General features: G+C 43.1%; 1 protein-coding gene and 1 long non-coding RNA gene across 9 annotated transcripts in view; both read right to left on the bottom strand.

Annotated features, from left to right (window-relative positions):
- The window catches only part of SIK3 (SIK family kinase 3), a 245,456-nt gene extending 235,288 nt beyond the window's left edge, over nucleotides 1-10,168 (bottom strand). For all 6 annotated transcript variants that reach the window (XM_014855543.3, XM_014855545.3, XM_014855544.3 and 3 more), the window contains exon 1: nucleotides 9,875-10,168. In XM_014855543.3, the coding sequence (XP_014711029.2) occupies nucleotides 9,875-10,147 (273 nt within the window). In that variant the 5' untranslated portion in view covers nucleotides 10,148-10,168. The remainder of the gene's footprint in view (nucleotides 1-9,874) is intronic.
- Nucleotides 10,169-11,944: 1,776 nt separating this feature from the next.
- Nucleotides 11,945-23,643, bottom strand: LOC123278892 (uncharacterized). 3 transcript variants are annotated; one of them, XR_011496037.1, is made up of 4 exons: nucleotides 23,346-23,643; nucleotides 15,641-15,763; nucleotides 14,654-15,142; nucleotides 11,945-12,101 (listed from the first exon to the last, which is right to left on the bottom strand). It is a non-coding gene; the product is annotated as an uncharacterized lncRNA (long non-coding RNA). The 3 variants fall into 3 exon arrangements; XR_011496036.1 differs by having other exon boundaries at nucleotides 23,384-23,643; XR_011496038.1 differs by having other exon boundaries at nucleotides 14,654-14,741; nucleotides 23,384-23,643.
- Between the last annotated feature and the right edge of the window lie 785 nt (nucleotides 23,644-24,428).

Raw genomic sequence — 24,428 nt, 5'->3', positions numbered from 1 at the left:
AAGAAAGAAGGCCTTCTCACACACTGCTGGGGAGGCCAGCCCTGGCACAACCTTTCTGGAAAGCAAGGTGGCAATATATGTACCAGGTGTCTTAAAAACATGGGTACCCTATGGCGTAGTGATTTCACTTCCAACACTCCATCCTGAGCAAAAATTCAGAAATGCATCAAAGATTCACCCACAAAAATGGCCAATAAGCAAATTTCTAACAGTGAAAAACTGTTAAATTATGAAAAAGGTTCAAAAAACAACAGTAGTCATATAACGGAAAAATATACATCCATTAAAATTGATGTTTAAAATAGTTTCTAATGATGGGGAAATGCTTATAGTGGTAAGAGGGGGCAGAAATAAAACAGTATATCAATATGATCTCAATTATGTATTTTATAATATTAATAACTCTTGCAGGATTATGCGTGATTTTTTTCCTTATGCTTCTTCATAATTTTCTGAGTTTTCCCAAATTTCTTCCATGAGCACAAGTTACTTTTACAATCAGAAAAAACAGGGCAAGGTGGTAGAAGAGAGCCAACTAATAAGCAATTGGGTTGAAGTAAGAGAGTTTATACTTCATATGTCGTCTTCCTCTTCTATCAGGTTCAAGCTGCAAGCATTCAACTGCTCCTTTACCATAACCCTTTGTCTACCCTGACAAGAATAAAGTTTATTTTCTTGTCTTCTACTACCAGTAGTCACTCCTTTTCACATACACAAGACACAACAAATACTAGTTGAATTAGTCCATTAAAGGTAAGAACCATTAAAAGTAACCCACTGAAATTAAGGGCGAGTGACAGGAAAGCTGTTTTATTTTTGTTTTGAAAGCAGATCATTTAGTGTAAAGAAAAGAACAAGCAGTAACTCAACAAACAGTTTGAAGTTGTTTCAGGAAGGGCCAGCAGCCCAAGACAGCTTGGTGGGTCTGCGAAGGAAAAGAGGCTCCAAAGCAGAAGAGGGGAAACGAGGCACAGGCCGACCACATCGACCACGCCTGTGGGGCCTTCTCAAGGAAGAACCCCACTGGGAGCCTGGATAGGAACGACCCTTCTATTTAAAGTAAAGGACTCGGATTTGAATGGCAGGATTTACTTTAGATACACTGAACTTCCTAATAATCTAAGTTTGAGACATGCCAAAAATAAATCACTTGCCCAGAAAGGTTGTGAAATCTCCTTACCCAGAGATTTGTGAGAAAAAGATAGAAAATTACTTTTCTTTATCTTAACCGGAGACAGGAAATTTCAAGAGTAAAACTGTAAGATGTGTTAAGAGAATAAAAACAAACTCACTCCCATTTTTTTCATCCTTACATTCAGTCACTAAATGAATATTTACAAGCGCTGTATTGTAGTAGGCGCTGGGAACACTGCAGCAAACTCAGATGAAAACCCCAGCCTCACACATCGAATCATCACACTGTGCTTCTAACAAACATTAAAAGTTAGAATTTTTTTTTTTAAGTCAAATGATTTTTAGAAATTTCAAGCATGTCAAAGCACTGCCAAGAAATAAACAGCATCTAGCATTTGGACTAACCCAGAGCAGCCCTTAATAAATATCTACAGGGACTAAGAAAAAGAAAATCCCAGGGCCGGCCCAATGGCGCAGCAGTTAAGTTTGCACGTTCTGCTTCTCGGTGGCCCGGGGTTCAGTGGTTCGGATCCTGGGTGCAGACATAGCACCGCTTGGCACACCTTGCTGTGGTAGGCATCTCGCGTATAAAGCAGAGGGAGATGGGCAGGGATGTTAGCTCAGGGCCAGTCTTCCTCAGCAAAAAGAGGAAGATTGGCAGTAGTCAGCTCAGGGCTAATCTTCCTCAAAAAAAAATCTACAAAACAAGACTAAAAAACTGTGTGGCTGAGGTATTGGGGTGGCAGGCAGACAATCTCACTATACACAAGAGTGTACCTTTTGAATTTTGTATCAAACATCCCTTCCTAGTTTACGATAATTTTTTAAAAGTTTATTGGATGGATGGATGGATGAAATGAATGAAAAATTTCTTCTCCAAAAAATTTAGTCTCAAGAAATGTGGTTGGCTAACCTCAACTTGCACATTCAATTCTTCTGGAAGAAGCAATGAGAAATAAAGCACACCGCTAGTGAGCATGCACTAGAGTTGAAACCAGGCAGAAATCTGATAATTTCTCAGAACTTCCTAATCAAAACTTGAGTACAGTTTAAGAAAACTGACCAGAAGTATCCAGCTGAGTGAGCCCAGCCTACACAGACAAGCTTAAACAGAAGATAGGCTTGATTCTCCTTCCTCCTCAGTTTCTGGGAAAGGAGGCTGCACGTTCGCAATCTGATCCCTAGCTCTCTAACAAGTTCAATTCTGAGATGAAACACTCATCAGTGGCCAGAGACTCCTCGTCTACAGTAGACCCCACACCTCCTAAACAGAAGCATGTTCGAACATAACGTCACCACAACTCCTCTAACAGTTTTGTACTGGCTGATGGAATTTATTCTGAACAGATTCAAAAGAAGCCCTTTCAAGCTAATTCACCCTAGACTGTTGAGCCTTCTCAAAGACATTGCCTAGGCCATTTATTTAACAATTATTTATAACATTAGGACAAAAATCCACAACAATGTATATAATTTTCGTCCTCTGGGTATTATGAGTCATCCACAGGACACTATGACTGTCCTCTATTATGTATTATGCCAGAAGGGACGAAGCTCCTCACTACTAGAAGGGGGCAGGGACTCACCTGATGAGTGAGGTCATTCACCTGGGGAAGAGGCATAGCTCTTAGACCAGAAACTAGAACCACGTAAGAGAAGCCCTAAATAAGTGGTTCTCTTGGCCCTCATCTGTGTCATCAAGGTATGTATCTTGGTGACCAGTTCTCTTAATGAGTCACAAGATGGCACCATCCCCCTGGAAACTAGTAGTGATCTGGTAAGTGAGGAATCCATCTAAGGTACCTTCAAAGATAGACCAGCCAGCCCAACAGAACAAAAGGATAATTACTCTTATTCCCCTGGAGTGAGCTAGATCTAGTGGCAAAAGAAAACTATTTAAGGCAGACTGTGTTTATGATCATTGCCTTGTATGTGTTTATTTCTTTCCCTTTTTACTTCCTTAGTATTTTGAAAGACTTTTTTGACACCTCAGTCACGTCAAGGGAGCACCTAGGAGTATCTGAGTAGAAGATTTAAAGAAAAGCCATGGGCGCAAGGAGGAACGCTGGTAAGTGGCAGGCGTGATGGAGTAAACCAAGGCGGAAGGACAAGAGAAACACAGTGTTGGTATATTTACTCTTCCTCCTACTTGGAAAGTTTTCCTCTCATCATGACATCTTACTTTTGGAGTTTGTTTTAAGAGAGAGCATAAATATCTTAGACTTTAATTAGTAGATATATCTTGTTTCTCTAATAAAAGGTCAAGTGCTCAGAGGGCGAGGGCAATGTTTTCTGTGATGGAGGAGTCAGGGCAGAGTTAACCAGGAGAAGAGATGCCTGGATTCTAATCCAGCTCCCCACTAACTAGCTAAAGGAGTCTAGGCAAGTGGGGGGAGGGGGGGTGTTACCAAAGAGAGCCATGAATCTAATGCATAAGTGGTCTAAACTACTTTAATAGCCCCTAAAAGCCTGAGATTCTTTTTTCTCTTTTTTTCTTTTCTTTTTTTTTTAGGAAGATTAGCCCTGAGCTAACTACTACCAATCCTCCTCTTTTTGCTGAGGAAGACTGGCCCTGAGCTAACATCCCTGCCCACCTTCCTCTACTTTATATGTGGGACGCCTACCACAGCATGGCTTGCCAAGCAGTGCCGTGTCTGCACCCAGGATCTGAACCGGCGAACCCCAGGCCGCCAAGAAGCAAAACGTGCGAACTTAACCACTGCGCCACCGGGCTGGCCCCCCGAGACTCTAAATTCCGTTAAGTTCATCTTTCTAGACTCTGGAAAAGAAAAAGTTGGAACAGAACATTTCTAAGATCTTTTTTGTACCCAAAAAATCAACAAATATTTGTTGGCTGATCAAGCTTGCCATTCTCTTATAGTGTGAAAGAGTATAACTCCTTAAAATTGAACACCTCCCATATCTGAAGAAAGACATCAGACAAAGCTTTTTTACCCCTAACCTAAAGCAACCAGCAGGAGTTTTTAAAAACATAAATCAGAAGATGTCAATGTTTTGCTTAGATATCCTGATGTCAATACCCAATTTCATACTCAATTCCATAAAATGGCCTCTAAGACCTATATGATCTGGGCCCTTTCTAATTTTCTGACCTCATCCCTTACCATCCTCCCCCTTGTTTACTAAGCTTCCAGGCACTATGACCTTGGATCTAATATTTGAGTAAACCAAGCTCATTTCTACCTCAGGACCTTTGCACTTGCCATTCCTTCTGCATTAAATATTCTGTCTTCCAAATCTTCCCAAGCTGGCTCTTTCTTATCATTCAGGTGTCAGCTCAAATATCACCAGCCTGGAAAGGCCTTCCCTGACCACTCTATCTGATGCAGCACCCTTCCCCAAACACTCTCTACCCCATTTATTTTCTTCATAGTATCCATCACTATATGAAGTTATTTATTTGTTTACATGTTTCTTGTCTGTCTTCTCTCGTTAGAAAGCAAGCTCCAAGAAGGCAAGAGCTTTTTGTCTCTTGTTTATTGGTATACTCAAGAGCCCAGGATAGAACCTGACACAAAATTTGGATTCAGTAAAATGTGTTGAATGAATGAATGGATAAGGTAAGGGAAAGGTTCCATCTCTGTGCAGAGAGGTTTCGGTGTTTTCTAGAATTATAGAGGCTTTGGTGAGTAGAGAGCATTTCTTTTCCTTTTCAAAGCACCCATTTTGTTCTCTTTTATGCCATGAACTAGAAAACATTAGCCAGCTTGATACTTGGAAAATGAAAACAGCAATTCTGGCACAGAAATAACTAGTCTGGGCACCTCTGGCTTGAGCCAGATCTATGACTTTCTAGGGAGCTGGCACCAAAGACAGAATGTTAAAATAAACAACTCCGATGTTGGAAGTGGAATCCTAGTATTTTGACTCTGGAGAGACTAGTGCAAATCAATCTTAGCTCTTCACAAAGTTTCAACAAAGTTAGTAACCTCATCACAACTATATCAAAGTGAAGTTAGTCATCTTTCAACAGTCATTTCTAGATTATCTAGGGATGGAACTATCCTCCTCAGATGTAACTAATGTAAATCTTGCTTTCAATTTCTTCTTGACCTAATTCTCTTTTCTATTTACCAATGAATCTTGTTTTCAGCCTTCTAATGAGCACAAAGCATCATCTCATCCGATTCACTGAACTCTTCCTCAGAAGTGAAAATAATACCATTAGCCCACTTTGAGTTGTTCTCATGGAAACGAGTTTGCACTAAACCAAACGGCACACAGATGTGTCCTAGCTGGTCAATATTTGGCATGGTGTCATGGGGCAGAATGTTTTCTCTGTGGAATATCTGAAGTTAAGAATCCTGACCTTGGCCTTCTAAGTAGCACACTCCGCACCCAAGCGCAAACGTGTTCTTAAGCTTGTAGGAATATTGCTTCATATCCTCCAGCAAATTTAAGTGAATCTCTGAAGAGAGCACTGCATTCAAGCAAACTCTGTTCCATTACCAACATGACAAAGAGCAGTTACACAAACACAGTGAACACTCGAGGCAGCCCAAATACAAGCCAGTGTTAGTCACAGTCTTCACTCCACGTCTCATAACTATTTAAAAAGCTTAACTCATGGAAAAGTATGTTTTAAAATGCCAATTTCATGAAATCAGCCCCTAGTCCACCAGAGTTAAACCCAACTCTCTCCAAGTGACACCTGAAGCAATAGCAAACTATTTTTTTTACCCTTAAAGCATATCATCCCAATGACATCTACCTACACAAAACAAACGGCATATGCATTCATGAACTGTTCCAAAGGGGAAAAAAGCAAGAAAGGCAGACTATGTCTTACTCACCTTTGGTACTACTGCATCTGATGATGATAATGATGATGATAATATTTACCATATGCCTACTACGTGCCAGGCACTATTCTAAGAGCTTCCCATACATTATCTTATCTAATCTTCATAACAGCCAATCTTGTGAGGTAAGTAGTATTGTCATCTCATTTTACAGATGAGGAAATCCAAGTGCAGAGTGGTTAAATAATTGACCCAAGATCACCCAGCTGTTAAGCAGCAGAGGATCCAAACCCAGGCAGCCTTATCCAAAGCTCAAGCTCTTACCACAAACCAATAGATCACAGGCAAGTGATATATATTTGTTGAAATACACTTTAAAAAATACACTTTAAAAGTATTTGACCAATGGCTTTTATAGTCATACATACTTAAAAAAATGCATACAAAATATGTTTACTCTTCGTACTCAAAATACATGCATCTAACCAGTGAAAGTATAATTAGGCACAGGTAACAGACTATAAGCAATTGAGAGCAGAAAATCTTTTTTTTTTTAATCTCTTTAATACCTTATAGTGTCCTACCAAAAGAACAGAGCCAAAGAATCTCAGACTAAGGGCTCCTCCAAAAACAGGAAATCAAAGAGGTGGGACAAAGACAGGCAGGGTGAGCTGCTAACCAAAGTATGTCACAGATGAATATGCTCTCCTGCTCACCGCTCTGCAGGGCGCTCAAAGCACTGCAGTGTTGCCAATATTAAGTCTGAGCTCATGAATGCCGTACTGCAAAAGTCACCAACAACCAAACAGGAAAACATTTCCTCTTCTCCGCTGATTCTATTCACCCCAGGGTCCTACTCTAGGAGGTTTGAGAATGAACAGAATTTGGGGAAGGGCCAGCTTCACCACTTATTGCTGGACAGAGTGCAGTAGCTTAGGCAATAAACGAAGTTTCCTTTAGCAGCCTCTTAGTCCTTGGAAGGGGGAGTGTGTGTTAAGCAAAGGTGATCATAAATATTTCTCTGATGTTCAGAAAAACACCTATTACCTAATCTCCTTCAGCTAACACAGATATCATCTGATTTACTTGAGTTATCTATGGTTACAAGAAAGACCCAGACCATACAGGGGTCGACAGGGAGAAAAGGGAAAAGATAAAATCACATACCTCTAAAAGAGGAAACAAAAAAATGATACATTCTAGAAAGAGATGGAAAATAAATAGCTCTCCAGTTCCTAGTGACCTGACTGCAGAAGTAAGATAGACGCTGCAGTGCATGGGAGAAACATCTCTCTACCTGAGTACCGAAACAGCAGCTCCTGCAGCTGCTAGGACCTAGGCACCCTCCTCGCCATTATATAACCAAACCATGGCCCTAGCAGGCCATCCTACTGTATGTCAACAGCTGTTAGGCACATCTAAGCTGTCAGCATTCGCGAATCCCTTCCAAAGTGGATTCAGATAAGCATGGAGCAGGCCAAAATATGCTCATCGTTCACCCAGAGCACATGACAACTCCTTGTGAATTAAGCTTCACTCATGTCAGAGTAATTTAAGCAGCAAAAGATAGGGTGCTTGTAACTGTAACTAGGAAATTGCACACTGCTACAGAAACACAAATGAGTGCTGGTGTGGTCCTGTCACACATGCAACTCATTGTCCAAGCCACTGCAGTCTCATTCAAGATTCTGAATATTTCCATACATAGGAATTGCATAACTGCACATAACCACAAATGATCAAAGATAAAAATCAACATAAACAGTGACACCCGTCTATAAACAAGCCAATGTTAAAAATGCTGCAGTCCTAAAGGGTACCACACGGCCTTAGAGAAAAACTAAACACACACACACTGGAAAATTAGAAAGCAGACAGACCAGCCATAATTAGCCACTGGCTTTGCTGACTACTGAAGATAGAAATGTCTCTTTTATATATAAAGCCAAGAATCAACTGTTTGTAATTACATTTACAGAAACACTCAACCCTGTCTGTCACAGATTTTTTAATCAATATTTTGGTGTATCCAAGGGCTAGAGGATACAAAATTCTTTAAATCATAGATACCATAAACCAGGCAACCAATGAAGTTCATGGAGTCCACCATCCAGAGGTCAGAGCAAAACAATCCCAGGAGTGCAATGTGATTACTTAGAAGACAGGGAGGTAAAAAAGGAAATACCAAAACAAGGACTAAAGCTCTAACAACTAGAGTTGTTTGTAAACATAACTTTGGCTAGGCTAACAGTAAACAATGAGAAACACTCAGGGGGGAGGACACGCCCCAGAGTCTCAGCTCAGTCTACTACCCCCAGGGCCCCAGGATAACATCAGGGAACCCTGGACTTTGGTATCTCATTCAGCTCAGACCTGCAGACCTGAGGCCCAATGATGGAAACTGACAGAAAGGCTGAAGGGGGCCCCCCAGAGGAAGTGAAACTGACCAATCAATTTTCCACAGCCACCCACCCTGCCACCCTGTAAGAAGGGCCCCTTGTAGTCTTTCACAGAAAGGAGGGAAAAGGGAACTTCAGGTTGTAAGTGAGCAGGAGAGAAGGCCTAAATAAGTCACTGGTGTCTGAAAACAAGTAATTGCCATAAAAGCAAAAACAAGGTAGGTGATGATAACCAGAGGCTAAGCTGAGGAGGTGAGGGGAACTGATGAGGCTTTGGTAGGAAGCAACAGCTACAAGCCTTCTTCATTAAGCTGAAGGAAACCCAAACTGCAGTTTTAAATATAATGAATGACTACATTGAAAGTATTCATTCAAGTGAGAGATGGAGCAAAGAAAGAAATTTGGAGTACAAATGGGCTTTGTGGGTCTTATCAAAACCAAATGATTCCTCCTGATGCCTTAGATTCCAAAACTCCCAATGAAGAAGGCTCCTGGGAAGTGCTACCCACATTTCCTGAAAAAGTGAATTTTTGATGTATATATTTATGGCTTCCTAATTGACCTTGGCCAATTTCACTACTACAGCTCCACAAATCCCTTGGGAGCCAAAGGGCCCAATGCGTGTATCTTCCCGTAGCGTCTGGGTTCCTCACGAACCTCCTCAGTCACCAGGCTTTCCCCTCACCACTGAGAGCCCACCCTGGGTTCTATAAAGCCCACAATTTCAGACCCTCCAAGAACCAAAAATAACCAGCAATCCAGCTCTCCCAAACTCTTTAACCCCTCACTAGCCAGCGCCACCATAAACCTGGGGCCCCCTGGGGCCTCTTGTTCCCTGAGCCCCTTCCTGCAGAAAAGCAAAATAATTCCCCCCCCCCTCATTTCCCCATCGCCTCCTCCCATAATCTCGTCAGTCCTCGGGCTCCCATTCCCACCACCTATTAGTCTTAGACGATCGTGCCGATAGGTATCTGTCATAAGGTACCAGGTCCCTCATATCTCCCAGTCCCTGCGCCCACCACACACCCCAGGTACATGCCCCAGCCGCCCTTGCTCCCCTCCTAACTGCCCCCGACCCCCGCGCTGCCGGTTTACCCTTGTCTTCCCCCATCCTCCTGGTCCACGTTTCCGATGCCCCTGCCCTCATTCCCTCAGGATTTCCTAATTGCTGGTTCCAGAGTCTTCTTAGCTTACAAGAAGGCTCCTGGCTCCGTGAGAGTTCCAAACCTCTTCTTTCCAACCACCCCTTCTACGCCCCTCCGCACAGCCCCGGGAACCCCCTCCGCATCCCCGGCACCGCAGGTCCCGGGGGTCAGCAGCCCCCCTGCGCCCCTCTGCCGTGGAGTTCCCCTCGCTCGGTCCCCTGGGGCTCCCCTCCTCGTCTCGCCCTCTCCTCCCGGCCCCCGCAGCCCCCGACCCGCTCCCCGGGTCCCCGACGCTCTCGCCCGCCCGGAGCCCCGCTGACCGCGCCAACCCCTCAGCCCCGGGGTCGCGGGCTCTCCTGCCCTCGCCGGGGCACTCGGCGGGCCGTCCCGCGCTGCGCAGCCCCGCGGCCGCCCGGCGCCACCGCGCCCCTACCTTGGCCTTGGTGACGAGGTGCGTGGCCCGCTTGACCACGGCGAAGTTGCCCTTGCCGATGGTGCGGTCGATCTCGTAGTAGCCGATGCGGGCAGGCACCGGCCCGCGGGAGGCCGGCGCTGGGGGACGCGGCGGGCCAGCCGCCGGGGGCCCGGCAGCGGGGGCGGCCGGGGGCCCCGGGGCGGGCGGAGGCAGCAGGCGGCCCGCCGGCCCGGCTCCCCCCGCCCCGGCCCCGGCAGCCCCGCCAGCTCCGCTCGCCGCCGCCGCCGCCATCTTGTTGTGCAGTGAAACCTCCGGGGCCGCGGGGAGCCGGCGGGGGGGAGGGAGCGGGGGGGGGGGGGGGGCGGGAAGGCGGGGGGGAGCCGGCGGACGTCACTCCGGGAGGCGGGGCGCGCGCGCCGCCGGGGCCCGGCGCCATGGCAACCGCGCGTCACGTGCCGACGCGCGTCACTGCCCGGAGCCATGGCAACCGTGACCTCACCGGCGAGCTCGATCTGCCCGCGTGGGCCCAGTTCCTCGGGCGCCGGCTCCCGGGTGCCCCCCTCTGGGGATGAGACAGTGGGCGCCGCCGGGTGCCAGCCAGCCCCAAGCCGCTGCGGCGGTCCCGAGTCGGGGGAAGGGGGCTCGATGTTTGACCCAAAGCCAGCCCCCAGTCGCCCCTAGAATCGCTAAGGTGACCCCTACTGTGACCTCTGTCCCAGTTCAGCAATCACCCAGCCTCCCTTAAAACCAAATATTTTCTCATCACCAAAAATACCAGCCTTGTCCCACTTTAGCCCTTGAGACCACAAAGGCAGGAATAGCTACAGTGTTGAAGAAACTAACCAAGTTGGTAGAGAGGCAGGGGAATTCTTCAGTAAAATTCCTTCTTATAAAACCCAAGTCACCCGGCACGACCAATCTAATATAGTGTCACCGAGTACAGGGGAATGGAGAAACTAGGATTTGCGTGTTCAAGGACGGAGAAACCGCCCCAAGCACGCATTCCACTCATTGGGTGGGTGAGGGTCAGGGAAGGGACGTCATTTTCCTTCCTCCCACCCCGTCTCTGAACAATTCTATAGCTAAATGACTGTCAAAGTGTCCGCGTCCTATTTCTGTCACTTGTATAACCCTGATGAAGAAGTGGTGCACACTGTCCGGTAAGCCACGTCATGTTAAAGACCAACCGTCTGTTAGGCAAAAGAAAGAAGTAAACAATAAAATAAAAATTCCACCTTTACTCGTGACTCTCCAAGGACATTAAAGGTGACCAAATTCATAACTTTAACAATAGATCTCTTATCCTTTTTTCTTCCCTCCTCTGTTATCTGATATTCCACACCCTCCCGAACCCCTCACCAGCTCCCAGGTCTCTCCCTCCTCTTTTTTCCCCCCTCCCTTTATTAAGGAGATTGACTTAACTTTCCTTAAGTGGGGATGGGAAGGGGTAGGCAATTGGGCTTTTAATAACAAGATGGTCTTTGGCAGGCCGGAGGGAGGAGGGGAGAAGGAGAACGCTCCAATGGTAACATGTGTTCCCTCAGTCCCGTCCTAACCCATCCGCATCTATGTCTCTCACCGGCAGAACTGTGTTGTCGGCTCACTGCACGTACAGTTCTAAAAACTGACTCCCAGGGCACTGTAAATGTGACAAGGAGAACGCATGTTTACTCTCTCTGACCAAAGGATATTTACTAGTGCTCTGACTCTCCATCTGACTGTGAGTAATGGCTGGGACAAGGATGGGACAGAGGGGTCATTCTCCAAATGTCTTGGATCAGTTCCCTAGTGGTTGTTCCAAATTGCCAACACAATTAACACTATTGGCTCCTTTACCAGCAAATAAGGATAAGGATGAAGGGAACCTAGGCTTCTTGCTCTGGTTAAGCCCTTTCATTGGTTGAATGCATTCAATCCCAGATAAAAGGCCAGCCTCTCTTACCACTTCATGACCCTGTTCACCTGCCTCGAGCAGGGACTACACGTTAACTTTGGTGCCGGGCCCCCGGGGCCCAGTTTTACCATCTTCCAGCGGGAAGGGGGCAAGGATGAGGGGTCTCAACAGAAACCTTAGATGGCTGGTAAGGCAAGGAAAAAAATCTTTTATTCTGAAGACTAGAGGAGCAGCACTGAAACCATTCTCACTAGTGACTTTACAGCGTCTCCTCCACCCCGGGAGATCATTTGAACATCCAGTACAGCAGCTTCTGCCACTCTCTGGAGGATGTCACAAACAAAGAGGCCTCTGGGGAGAAACCAGAAAATGGAACGTTGGTCTAATTTCCAAAGAGAAAAGGTAGCTCACTCTTGCCCCTCAGAATGACCAGAATGCATACGCTGTGTTTCTTATGTCATTCAGGTTCCCTGCCTGTGTGGATTAAGGCCAGTGAATGGTGTGTCTCATCGACACTTGGACAAAAATTTGCTGGAGATCTCTCTGAAGATCTCTTTGGTGAGGTCTTCTTTGGTGTGATCTGATTCTCTTTGGTGAGAAGAATATAGAAAATTGGAGAGGAGATTGATCAAAGAAGGTCTTTAGGGGAAAAGGAAAATAGTTTAGATGTATGTATTTAATAAGGATTTATTGAGTGCCAAGGACTGAGTTAGGTTTTAGAAGGAACCCACAGTCCATCATAACAACAGTTTGCCAGTTGCTATGCTAAGCAGTTGACGTAAGTGGACTTATTTAACCTCAACAGCCCTGTGAGATGGATTATATTATCGTCCCCATTTTGCAGGTAAGGAAAATGAGGCACAGAGGGATGAAGAGAATTGACCATGGTCATAGAGCTAGAAAGTGGCAGAACTGGGATTCAAACCCAGGCAGCCTACCTCTGGGGCCTGAGATCTCCCCCAACTGGATTACAAGCTCTGTCAAGGTAGGAGCCCGTCAGAAAAGGGGTTTCTCCAGAAGCCCAGGGTCGCCCACATTGGTTTAAACCCATGGAAGAAGAGGACTTGAAGAGTTCTAGAGAGCAAGACAGAGCAGGCACCGATGTGTGTGAATAAAGAACAACAGAGGAAGAAACTGGAGTTTTGCTGCCCTTAGACAACAGGCGGGTGGGTGTGTTCCTGTCCTGCTGCAGACGCAGAGGAGTGGCTTGGGGGCTGAATTCTTCAGGCCCCTGCGGTCAGGTGGAGGCAGAGAGCTAGCTGCCACCACCCAGCTCCCAGTCAGCCTCCATAACCAACTCACCCTTTTCTGGAATAGCAAAAGATAGATTCAAAGATGAAAATGAGACATTTTCCTACATAATGTCACTGTGTGTTGTTTCTCGAATTTGAAAAGGGCAAACCAAGGCGTTCTTGATGGATATGATAGGCCCTTAGAAACTTCTAGAAGAGATACAACACCTCTGAGACATAAGGTCTGACCTGAGAGTGATATAAGCAGTGGGAGGTAGTACCATACCTCACGATTTTAAAGTCCCGCTTAGCCTGTCTGCAGACAGTTTACCAGCAAGTCCAACCCCTCACTCTGCATTGGCCCAACTCGTGACTGCTCTGAAAGATGCTAACATTCTAGGAGCATTCAGTTGATACAGAAGCATTATGGAGACATTCTGTATGCCAAAAGGCAACATTATAGAGCGCTTACAGGCCACATATTCCCAAATAAGAAAACTATTAGCCAGTTATAAATTCTGCCATCACCTAGAAATCAGGGCCGTGTTGAATACACATTGTCAGAACACTCAGCGTGTCCTGGTTCTCCGGGTGAGCTGAAGGGGCGCCTTCCCTTTGTTAGGGCTGCCTTCTGCATTCCCCCCTCGGCTGTGTGCCTGTCTTTCCTCCTCCTATCCAAGATCGACCTACTCGTGTCTCGGTGCTTCCCGTGGGTCTCCAGAAACAGGTCTGAGCAGCCGAAGTAAGTCCACAGTCCCCTGCTATAAAACATCTTGGGGAACAGGGCTTGAGAGAAGCTAAATGAGCCTTCCGCTGAGGGCTTTCTGTTCAGCTTGCCCACATTTTTCTTTTTGATGGAACCATTCAAGCTACTACATAAAACATCAAAGTTGCCCTTACAACTTTGCGTATGTTCTGGGATACAGTTTAAGCATTTTTAGATTATTATTAAATAACTACCCTTTAAGTCATCCAAAACATATTTGAGCATGATTTTTTTAAAGGTTTTCTGCATTCTCAGATGTGACTATATTATCATTTGGGATCAATATTCTCAGGCAAATACACTTTTGGTTTTATCAGGACAATCAATGGGAAAATACATGTAGTAGAGAAAAAAAATTCATCGAGGACAACTTTTTTCTCAAAAGTGTATGCTCCTTAAGGTGAGTTACCCTGTGATCAACTCCCTAATATTTACACTAATAAAATTTTTCTTGTAATTTGCTGCTTTCTCCTAAATGAAAAATGTGGGACTCAACAAATATTAAGATGTTTGGCGTATTTGGATCCTTTTCTTCCCTGAATCAAAAAGGTTCACAACATTTCACAGAAAATAAAAACTTCAGAGGTCCACCTGAGATGGAAGTTCTTTATTTCCCCGGTCCTAAACCTATAGAACTGCATCTTTCCTCTTTTCCCGTCGTGTTCACATCTCTCCTGACTAAAGAGCTGTCTTCTCTGTCACACCTGCCTTGGGAATTGCCTCTCAGTTTTTAGTGCTCACCTTCAAACAGCCTTTCATGTCTGGGAAGATAGTACAGACTCTCCTTTTACAGCGGCTTCCTCGCATTAAGATTGGGGTTTGCTTAGGTTTTCTACCGCCTTTCCAGCTGTTGGTTAAGAAACATTTGTACTGTTGGGATTGATTTCTGTAGGGAACTGACCTACCTTTGTTTGCTTCATTTCCGCCACTGTTTTCCTCAAACTAGAAAATCCATCTTCCACCTCCAAGGCCAAAAGGAACCTTCTCCCTTGTCTGTGGAGACACCTGCTGGTCAAAGTTCAGAACTACATGACGCCCAGCTGTCCTGCCTTTTCCAGTTCTCCAAGGCCTTCTAGTCTTTTCTATTTAAACTGCAAGCAGTTGAAAACCACAAATCCACATCAGGAGCCAGAAAGCTGGAATCCAAGTGGAAGCCGGCTCCAGGAAGCTTGGTTTCTTTTCGGCCAAACAGAAAGTACAGTGGGATAAAGTTACAGTGGTGCTTTGAGCTTAGGTAACAGTCCATAACAGTGGTTCTGTGCCGCCCAAGGATGTCTCCAATTATCCCGAGAGTTCTCGTGGCATTTTAAAAAGAATTCTTCAGGAGGAAATTAACTTCCATTTGTTTTTATTTTTTAAATAATTTCATTTGTTTGGCACGTTTAAAGTGCAGCCTGGCATGATGAGTAAAAAGAGCAGGGTTTTACAGTTAGACTAGGCTTTTTAGGGGCTTTTCCCCCTACAAGTTCATCTCTGAGCCTCAGTTTCTTTCTGGAAAATCACTCCTATTTCATGGGGTTGTTATGAGAATCAACTATGTTAATGAGGAAAGACCTCGATTAGAGTCTAGTGCACAACTCACACTCGTGTGTTAATTTCCTCCTTCTAAAAGCGTGTCAGCAACAGCATGCTTATTTCCAAATCACTTTTAAAAGATTGGGAACGATTGAGAATGGAATTAGGGCTGTGAAAATGCATTAACTTCAGAGTTAAAAAGAGAAAACTATCGTTTTAAATGTTTTGGTTTGGTTTACTAAACAAGCGTAGTTCAATCTTTGGAAGTGGGATGTGTTTGTGTTCATGAGGCAACTCGACATGTCCAATGACAACATTCTCTCTCTCACAACTTCATAGAGTAGCTGTGATCCCCACTTTACAGAGGCTCGGGTTACCTGGCCTGTCTGAAGATTGGCTCAGCCAACTAGAAAGTGGTGAATCTGAGATGCACATCCAGGGCTTCCAGTCTCCAAAGCTAGCTGTCGTTCCAAATTTCAGAGTATAGCAGTGTCTGCAGTCTGTTAAAAAAGACACCAGTGACTTTTTTCTTCTAAAATTTATTTAAAGTATATATGTTTAAAAAAATGCTAAAATATTTATATCATTGTTATGCAGCAATCTGCTTAAGAAATTGTGCCCATCCCAAACTTTCTGCAGAATACACGTGCTCTGTAGAACTCTGTGAGAAAGGAGCTCTATGCGAAAGGAAAACTCAATCCCGGTGACATTTTTTTCCTTCTAAAATTCACTTAAAATCGTACGTAAAAAATTACTAATTATTTTTATACTAATGTCTTTATTTTATGCAACAATCTGCTTTTTAAGGAACTAAATACCCACGTGGGATTTTTAACTCTGTTTTTCAAAATAAAATTGAAATGCCCTAATTTCTTTTATTCTTAATTGAGATTATAACATTGAGTTAAATTTTAGATTAAAAATAAAGGCAAGATATGATGAGGTAGGGTAATAGGGTTGGAGCTCTGACAGGCCCAGCCTCAACTCCAAGCTCTGAATTGAGCCACATTCCAAAAGCTGGATGTGGAAGTCAAAGTAGGTCTCAAATACTCTGCCCTTACATTTCATACTAACTTTAACAACAGCTTTGATTTCTCTAGAGACTTTTTTCCAGTGACTTGCAAGCACCAAGTATTTATGGATTCACTGTTTGGTAAAGTCCAAACTCTCAGAGCAGAGTACTCAAACTGCTTTGCAACCTGGGCCCAACCTACTTTTTCAGCTTCTCGAGTTTCCCGTATTCTCCCACCCCGCCCTTCCCCACCCAGGACTGCTGCAGGCTCCTTTACTGTCCAAGGATATTCTGCACTCTCTCCTTAACCTTTGCTCCTCCTTTTCCTTGTGTTTGGAATACCCTCGAAGCCACCTGTCTGTATTGGAAATTCTACTACTCCTTTTTTTCTCTTTAAGATTTTTTATTTTTCCTTTTCTCCCCAAAGCTCCCCAGTACATAGTTGTGTAGTTTTAGTTGTCGGTCCTTCTAGTTGTGGCATGTGGGAGGCCACCTCAGCATGCCTTGATGAGCGGTGCCATGTCCGTGCCCAGGATCCGAACCGGTGAAACCCTGGGCCGCTGCAGTGGAGCGCAAGAAGTTAACCACTCAGCCACGGGCCAGCCCCTCTACTACTCCTTTAAGGTACAGCTGAGCTCAGGAGTTTTGCAATTCCTGTAAAAATTAGTCACAGTTTTTTTGTGGGTCTCCCAAGCATTTTGTCTATTCAGAGCAAAGGCTTTGGAGCCAGATTAACTGAGTTCAAATCCTGGTTCCATAACTTTTTAGCTGTGTGATCCTGAGAAAATTAATTAACGTCCCTGGGCCTCAGTTCTTCAACTATAAAACAGTATAATATTAACAGCTATTTCACAGGAGTGCTGGGAGGATTGAATAAATTACTATTATAGAATAAATTAGAATAGGATAGAATAAATTACTATTATATGAAAAACATATAAAGCACTTAGAATAGTGCATGGCACATATTTGGTACTCTATAAATGATTATTAATAATAATTATTATTATTATGAGTCTATTGTAGCATTTTTAATAGTCTAACTTGCATTACTATTTAGATCTGTCTAATTAGATTGCAATCCCCAATTAGGCGGGAACCATACCTGTTTAGTTCACCACTCTATATCCAGCACTTAACACTGTGCCTAGGACATAATAAATACTCAATAAATATTTCTTAAATAAATGAATGTCTCCCCACTAAATTGTGGCTCTTTGAGGCCAAGCACTTCTTTATGCCCAGAGCATTTCTTCATCACTTCATTTCTGTATACTCAGAAACTAACACAGTGCTGGCACCTTGTAGCAGTCAATACATACACATTTTGTCAGAAAGAAAGCAAGACAAAAATAGGGAAGTTTTATCCTAAAGCATGTATTCTTTCTTCTGAGCGTTCAACAGACATGATTGGTGCTGTAGGGCTGCCATCCAAAATCTAACTTTTGTCTGAACACCTTATCTTGCAGAAATGTCGGCTCCCCAGGCACTTCTGGAGACACCAAGAGAAAAGTAAAGGGTTTGCTGTACAATCAAGCACCCTCCAGAAGATTGAGCACTTAGCACAGCCCAGGTCTCTGCCCCTGCAAGGAAACAGAAGGCTGGGAGCAGGACCGGAGAAGGCACAGCTGGCAAAGATACAGTTCTGACTTCAATGCAAGAGAAACAAAAGGTGAAAGAGTCCTTCTAACTACTGTGAAAACACAGCCCCAAGGCTGCATAAGAGCTAAAAATAGTTTCTCCAAGGGGGTAGTTAAATCTCATTGTGTCCCCAGGAAGCCATTGGCTCTATTTCTTCACTACCAATATTTATTAGACTCTTTCTAACCAGGTCTCCAGGTAAAATAAAGTCTTTCAAAGACTCTTCTCTCTACTCTTGCCACTTCTGTTTGACATTGTACTGAAGGTTCTAGAGAGGGCAGTTAGGCAAGAAAAAGAAATAAAAGTCATCCAGTTTGGAAAGGAAGAAGTAAAACTATCTCGGTTTGCAGATGACATGTTCTTGTTTATAGAAAATCCCACGGAACCCACTAAAAAAGCGTTAGAACTAATAAGGGAGTTCAGCAAAGCTGCAAGCTACAAGACCAATATACCAAAAGCAGTTATGTTGCCATACACTAGCAATGAAAGTTCTGAAAATGAAATTAAGAAAACAATTCCATTTGTAATGACATTCAAAGGAATAAAATACTGAGACACGTTTTTAACAAAAGAAATGCAAGACTTGTACACTGAAAACAACAGAACAGTGTAGAAAGAAGACCTACAGAAATGGGAAGATATCTCATGTCCATGGATTGAAAGATGCAATATTGTTAAGATGACAATATCTTCAAATTGATTTACAGATTCAATGCAATCTCTATCAAAATACTCGTTGACTTCTTTTGCAGAATTGACAAGTTGATCCTAAAATTCACATGAAAATATAAGGGTCTTAGAATAGCTAAAACAATCCTTTAAAAGAAGAAAGTTGGACTCACATTTTCCCTATTTCAAGACAGTGTGGTACAGGCATGAAATCATGTAGATCAATGGAATAGAAGCGAGAGTCCAAAATAAACCCTTATGTTTATGGTCAATCAATTTTTGAGAAGGATACCAACACAATTCATATGGGGAAAGAATAGTCTTTTCAACAAATGACAATTAGATATCCACATGCAAAAGAATAAAGTCGGACTCCTGCCTCACACCTTGCACAAAAATTAACTCAAAATGAATTATAGACCTAAATGTAAGAGTTGAAACTGTAAAACCCTTAGGCAAAAATGTAAGAGTAAATCTTCATGACTTTGGGTTGGGCAATGGTTTCTTAGCTACGACACCAAAAGCACAACAGACAAACTAAATAATAGATTAAAAAATAAAAATAATAATGAATGATAAACAATTTTGTGCTGTCGATAATATCATCAAAAAATGAAAAGACAATTTACCAAATAGGAGAAAATATTTGCAAATCATATATCTGACAAAGACTTGTATCCAGAATTTGTAGAGAACTCTTACAACTTGATAATAAAGAGACAAATGATCTAATTTAAAAGTAGGCGAAAGATTTGAGCCGACATTTCTTCAAAGAAGGTATACAAATGACCAATTAGCACATGAAAATATACTCAACACCATTACTTATTAGGGAAAAGCAAATCAAAACCACAATAAGATACCAATTCACACCCACTAGGATGGCTAAAATTAAAAAGACAGACAATGACAAGAGTTGGTGAGGATGTGGAGAAATTGGAACTGTCATATATTGCAGGTGGGAATGTAAAATGGTACAGTCACTTTGGAAAAATGGGTCAGTGGTTCCTCAAAAAAGTCAAACATGGAGTTACTATGTGAGCGGTAATTCCACTTCTAGGTATATCCAGGAGAAATGAAAACATATTCAGACAAAAATTTGTACGTGAATGTTCGTAGTGGCATTATACATAATAGCCAAAAAGCAAAAGCAACTTGAATGTGTATGAGCTGATGAATGAATAAATAAAATGTGGTATATCCATACAATGGATTATTATGCAGCCATAAAAAGACATGAAGTACTGACAGATGCTACAACATGGACAACCCTTGAAAACATTACACTAAGTGAAAGAAGGCAGACACAAAAGTCACATATGGTATGATTCCATATGTATGAAATGTCCAGAATAGGCAAATCCATAGACACAGAAAGTAGACTAGTGGCTGCCTAGGACTGGCAAAGTTGGGCGTAGGGAAGAATGTGGTCTGATTACCAATGGATACAGCATTTCCCTTTAGGGTGATGAAAATATTTGAAACTTAGATTGTAGTGATGATTGCACAAGTCTGAGAATATACTAAAACCATTATACTGTATACCTTAAATGGGTTAATTTTATGGTACGTGACTTATATCTCAATAAAGCTGTTAAAATTTTTTTGTTAAAGAAAAATCTATCAGGAATTCTCTACCAGTGGAGACCCAGCTAAAAGGAGTTCAATAAAAAGGGGGCAAAAAAAATATTATCAAGTGTTTCCTCTAAGCACCAAGGGTCTTTGTAAGAAGAGAAGATTTCAGGGGAGCCAATGGGGAGGGTTAAAGTCTGAACTACTTTTTGACCTGTAGAATCCAGAATCAGAACCAGTTTTATTTCTATAAAGAACACACATTGCAGGAAATGAGGACTGTACGAGAAACGTCTCAGGGAGGCAGCCTTTCACGGGAGGAAGAAAGGAAATTTCTCCCCATTTCCATTCATTGGTTTTACTGCACAAGAGCTCTCAAAGATACAAACCCCACTTCATATGCAGTGATTTCACTAGGCCATTTAGCTGATCCCACTGATTCCTGGGAAAACCAGAAACCCTGCCCTGGAGTCCTGAAAGAATCCCTCAGGTTGTAGAAAGCTCAGCTGGTTTGGCAGCAGTCGCAATGCCTGCTTATATTTTGTCTATCCCTTGTTGATAGACCTCAAGGGTTGTCAATTGCAGTCTCATTTTGGAGATAGTCTCATGGGCTGAATTATTTTTGGCTACCATGTGTTTACTTAGTACCCTGTTGACTTGGGAGGAAAAAGTTGAATATGTATATGGCTAAAGCTGCTGTTTCGTAGCAGCAGAGGCGCAGCTATGAGCCCAGCTCTTCAGAGTATCTGACAGACCTAAGGGGAGATGATGCATTACATCTCCTCCAGAAAGGGATTTGAAGTATAAATTGGGGAAAGGACTAAAATGATACGGTTTTGCTTACCTCCCCACCCCTGGTGGAGCCAAGCCAGAAAAATAATGGAAAGGTGTTAGCAGAGTTTCCATAGAAGACGGTATAGTGTGGATATGCACAAGGCATCAAAAGTAATGGGATAGTATGTATGTGTGTGTGTGTGTGTGTGTGCGTGCATATATAGCACAGGATAGTCTCTCAAATAAATGCTGCTGGGAAAACTGGGTGCAAAAACTACATGCGAAAAAATGAAACTGGACCCCTATCTTACACCACATACAAAATCAGCTCAAAATGGGTTAAAGACTTGAATGTAAGACCTGAAACCACAAAACTCCTAGAAGAAAATATACACAGTAAGTTCCTTGACATCAGTCTTGACAGTGATTTTTTGGATTTGAAAAGCAAAGGCAACAAAAACACAAATAAACAAGCGGGACTACATCAAACTGAAAAGCTTCTGCCTAGCAAGGAAACCAGCAACAAAATAAAAAGAACAACCTATGAATGGGAGAAAATATTTGCAAATCATGTATCTGAGAAGGGGTTCATACTCCAAATATATAAAGAATTCATACGACTCACTAGCAAAAACAAATGAACGAACAAACAATCTGATTAAAAAATAGGCAGAGGATTGGAATAGAAATTTTTCCAAAGAAGGTATACAAATAGCCAACAGGTACATCAAGAGGTGCTCAACATCACTAATCATTAGGGAAATGCAAATCAAAACCACAATGAGATATCACCTCACATGTATTAGAATGGCTATGATCAAAAAGACAAGAGAGGGCTGGCTTGGTGGCACAGTGGTTAAGTTTGCCTGCTCCACTTTGGTAGCCCAGGGTTCTCAGGTTCAGATCCTGGGCACAGACCTACACACTGTTTATCAAGCCATGCTGTAGCAGCATCCCACATACAAAATAGAGGAAGATTGGCACAGGTGTTAACTCAGTGACAATCTTCCTCAAGCAAAAAGAGGGAAGAATAGCAACAGATGTTAGCTCAGGGCCAATCTTCCTCACCAAAAAAAAAAAAGAAGAAGACAAGAGATAAGTGTTGGTGAGGATGTAGAGAAAAGGGAACCCCTGTGCACTGTTGGTGGGAACGTAAACTGGTGTAGCCACTATGGAAGACAGTATGGAGAGTCCTCAAAAAACATTTAAAATAGAACTGTGACATGATCCAGCAATCCCACTTCTGGGTATATATCTGAAGGAAAGGAAAACAGGATCTCGAAGAGATGTTTACATCCCTATGTTTGTTGCAACATTATTCACAATAGCCAAGATGTGGAAACAACCTAATTTGCCATCAGTGGATGAACGGATAAAGAAGATATGGTGTATATATATATACACAATGGAATATTATTCAGCCATGAAAAAGAAGGAAATCCTGCCGTTTGTGATGTGCATGGGCCTTGAGGGCCTAAGCCAGCCAGCCAAAGACAAATAATGCATGGTGTCACTTATATGTGGAATCTAAAGGAAAAAAAAAAGTAAAACTCACAGAAACAGAGAGTAGGAAAGTGGTTGCCAGGGGCTGGGAGGTGGGGAAATAGGGAGAGGGGGTCAAAGGGCACAAGCTTTCAGCTATAGGACCATTAAGGTCTGAGGATGTACTGTAAAGCATGACGACTTTAGTCAACATTGTGTTGTATAATTGAAACTCTCTAAGAGAGTACAACTTACATGTTCTCACCAAAAAAAGAGGTAAATATGTGAGGTGATGTGTTAATTCACTAGATGAGGGGAATCCTCTCTCTCTCACACACACACACACAGACAAGATCAGCTCAATAGCAGCTCTGTGTTAGGTAACTGTTCTCACGGTGCCAGCTGTGTAATTTTTGAGGCTTGAGAAAGAAGCATGGAACTTTGACACATGTGCCTCAACTCCTAACAGCTCTTTGGTTTCTTGGATCAACCATGTATATATATATATACAAAGTCGTGGGGTGAAGGAAAGAACTAAAACAAACAAACCAGGCCAGTTGACTTCCAATTATATAAACCAACAAGCCATAAACACCTCCTACGTTGTGTACATGAACTAGATTCACTGAAATAAACTCCTTTTCTTTGAGAAGCTGGTCTTAAAATTTTTTTAACTTAAAAAAAAACAACACTATGCTGTAGTTAATTCTATAGCAAAAATTCCCTTTCTCAGGGAAATAGCCTGTGTGTATATTAGGGTGCCTAGCATTGCATCAGATAATATGAAATATATGATCGGAACTTAGAAAGAGGGACATGATGTCCGAGTTGGTGGCTGATAAAGAGGAATACTAGGTAGTCAAGGGACTGAAAGCAACAGAGAAGGAACCTAGGACGCCAATTCAAATGGATCAAATCAGAACATTTTATACCTGGAAGGGTCCTGAATCCTGTCTTTTAATCCACTTACGTTGCAGATGAGAAAATGTGAGCCTCAAAGAGCTGAAGCAACCTGTCTGAGAGCTGGAGATACTAAAGGACTTGTCTGGGTTCACACAAGTAGTGGCAGGGTTGAAATCTGCAGCTCATCTTCTGACTCTCTCCTTAGGAAGCCGGCACTCTTGCCTTCATAGTGTTTCCTCCCAGAAGCAAGTGAAGAAAAGCCTCGAAACCAAAAGACCAAAGCAGCAACAAGGAATCCCCTTCTTTCCATGATTATAGCAGGCTAAAGACCTAGGAGTCAAAGGCAAAGAAAGAATGGGCAATGAGGTCTGTATTAGTCAGCTCCGGCTGCCATAAAAATACATAGACTGGGTGGCTCAAACAACAGGAATTTATTTCCTACAGTTCCAGAGGCTGGGAAATCCAAGAGGAAGGTGCCAGCTGATTTGGTTCCAGGACGAGGTGTTTCTTCCTGACTTGCAGACAGCTGCCATCTGGCTGTGTCCTCACCTCAAGGAGAGCAAGAGACAGCTCAGGTCTTTTTCTTATAAAGACACTAATCCCATCATGGGGAACCCATTCTCATGACCGCTTCTAAACCTAACTACCTCCCAAAGGCCCCACCTCCAAATACCATCACAATGGGGGTTGGGGCTTCAATATATGAATTTTGGGAGGGCACAGACATTCGGTCCATAGCACGGTCTCAGAGGTCCAAGCAAGAAAAGACCTCACATACAAGAGAGTAAGTTGAAAAAGGAAAGAAAAGGGATGCAGTAAAAACGGTTGGTCTTCAGTCCTCTTTCATCCTTCCTGCCGGAATGTGGAAGATGAGAAGGGGTCAAATAGAGGAAAGGTGGCAGCTCAATTGAGAGTATAAGCACTGTAGCTGGTCCCTGATGTGCCAGCTGTGGAGTAATGGAAAGAGACCTGCACTAGAGTCAGTTAATGGTGATTCAAGGCTCAGCTCCACCACTGGGTATCTTGGTGACCTTGGACAACTTGGGATGTCTCATCTGCAAATGAGGATAATAACAACCTAACTCCAGGGTTGTTGTAAAAACTAAATGAGA

This window comes from Equus asinus, chromosome 20 (genome assembly GCF_041296235.1).
Source record: "Equus asinus isolate D_3611 breed Donkey chromosome 20, EquAss-T2T_v2, whole genome shotgun sequence".
NCBI classification, from domain to species: domain Eukaryota; kingdom Metazoa; phylum Chordata; class Mammalia; order Perissodactyla; family Equidae; genus Equus; species Equus asinus.
This window is presented reverse-complemented; position numbering and strand designations above follow the sequence as displayed.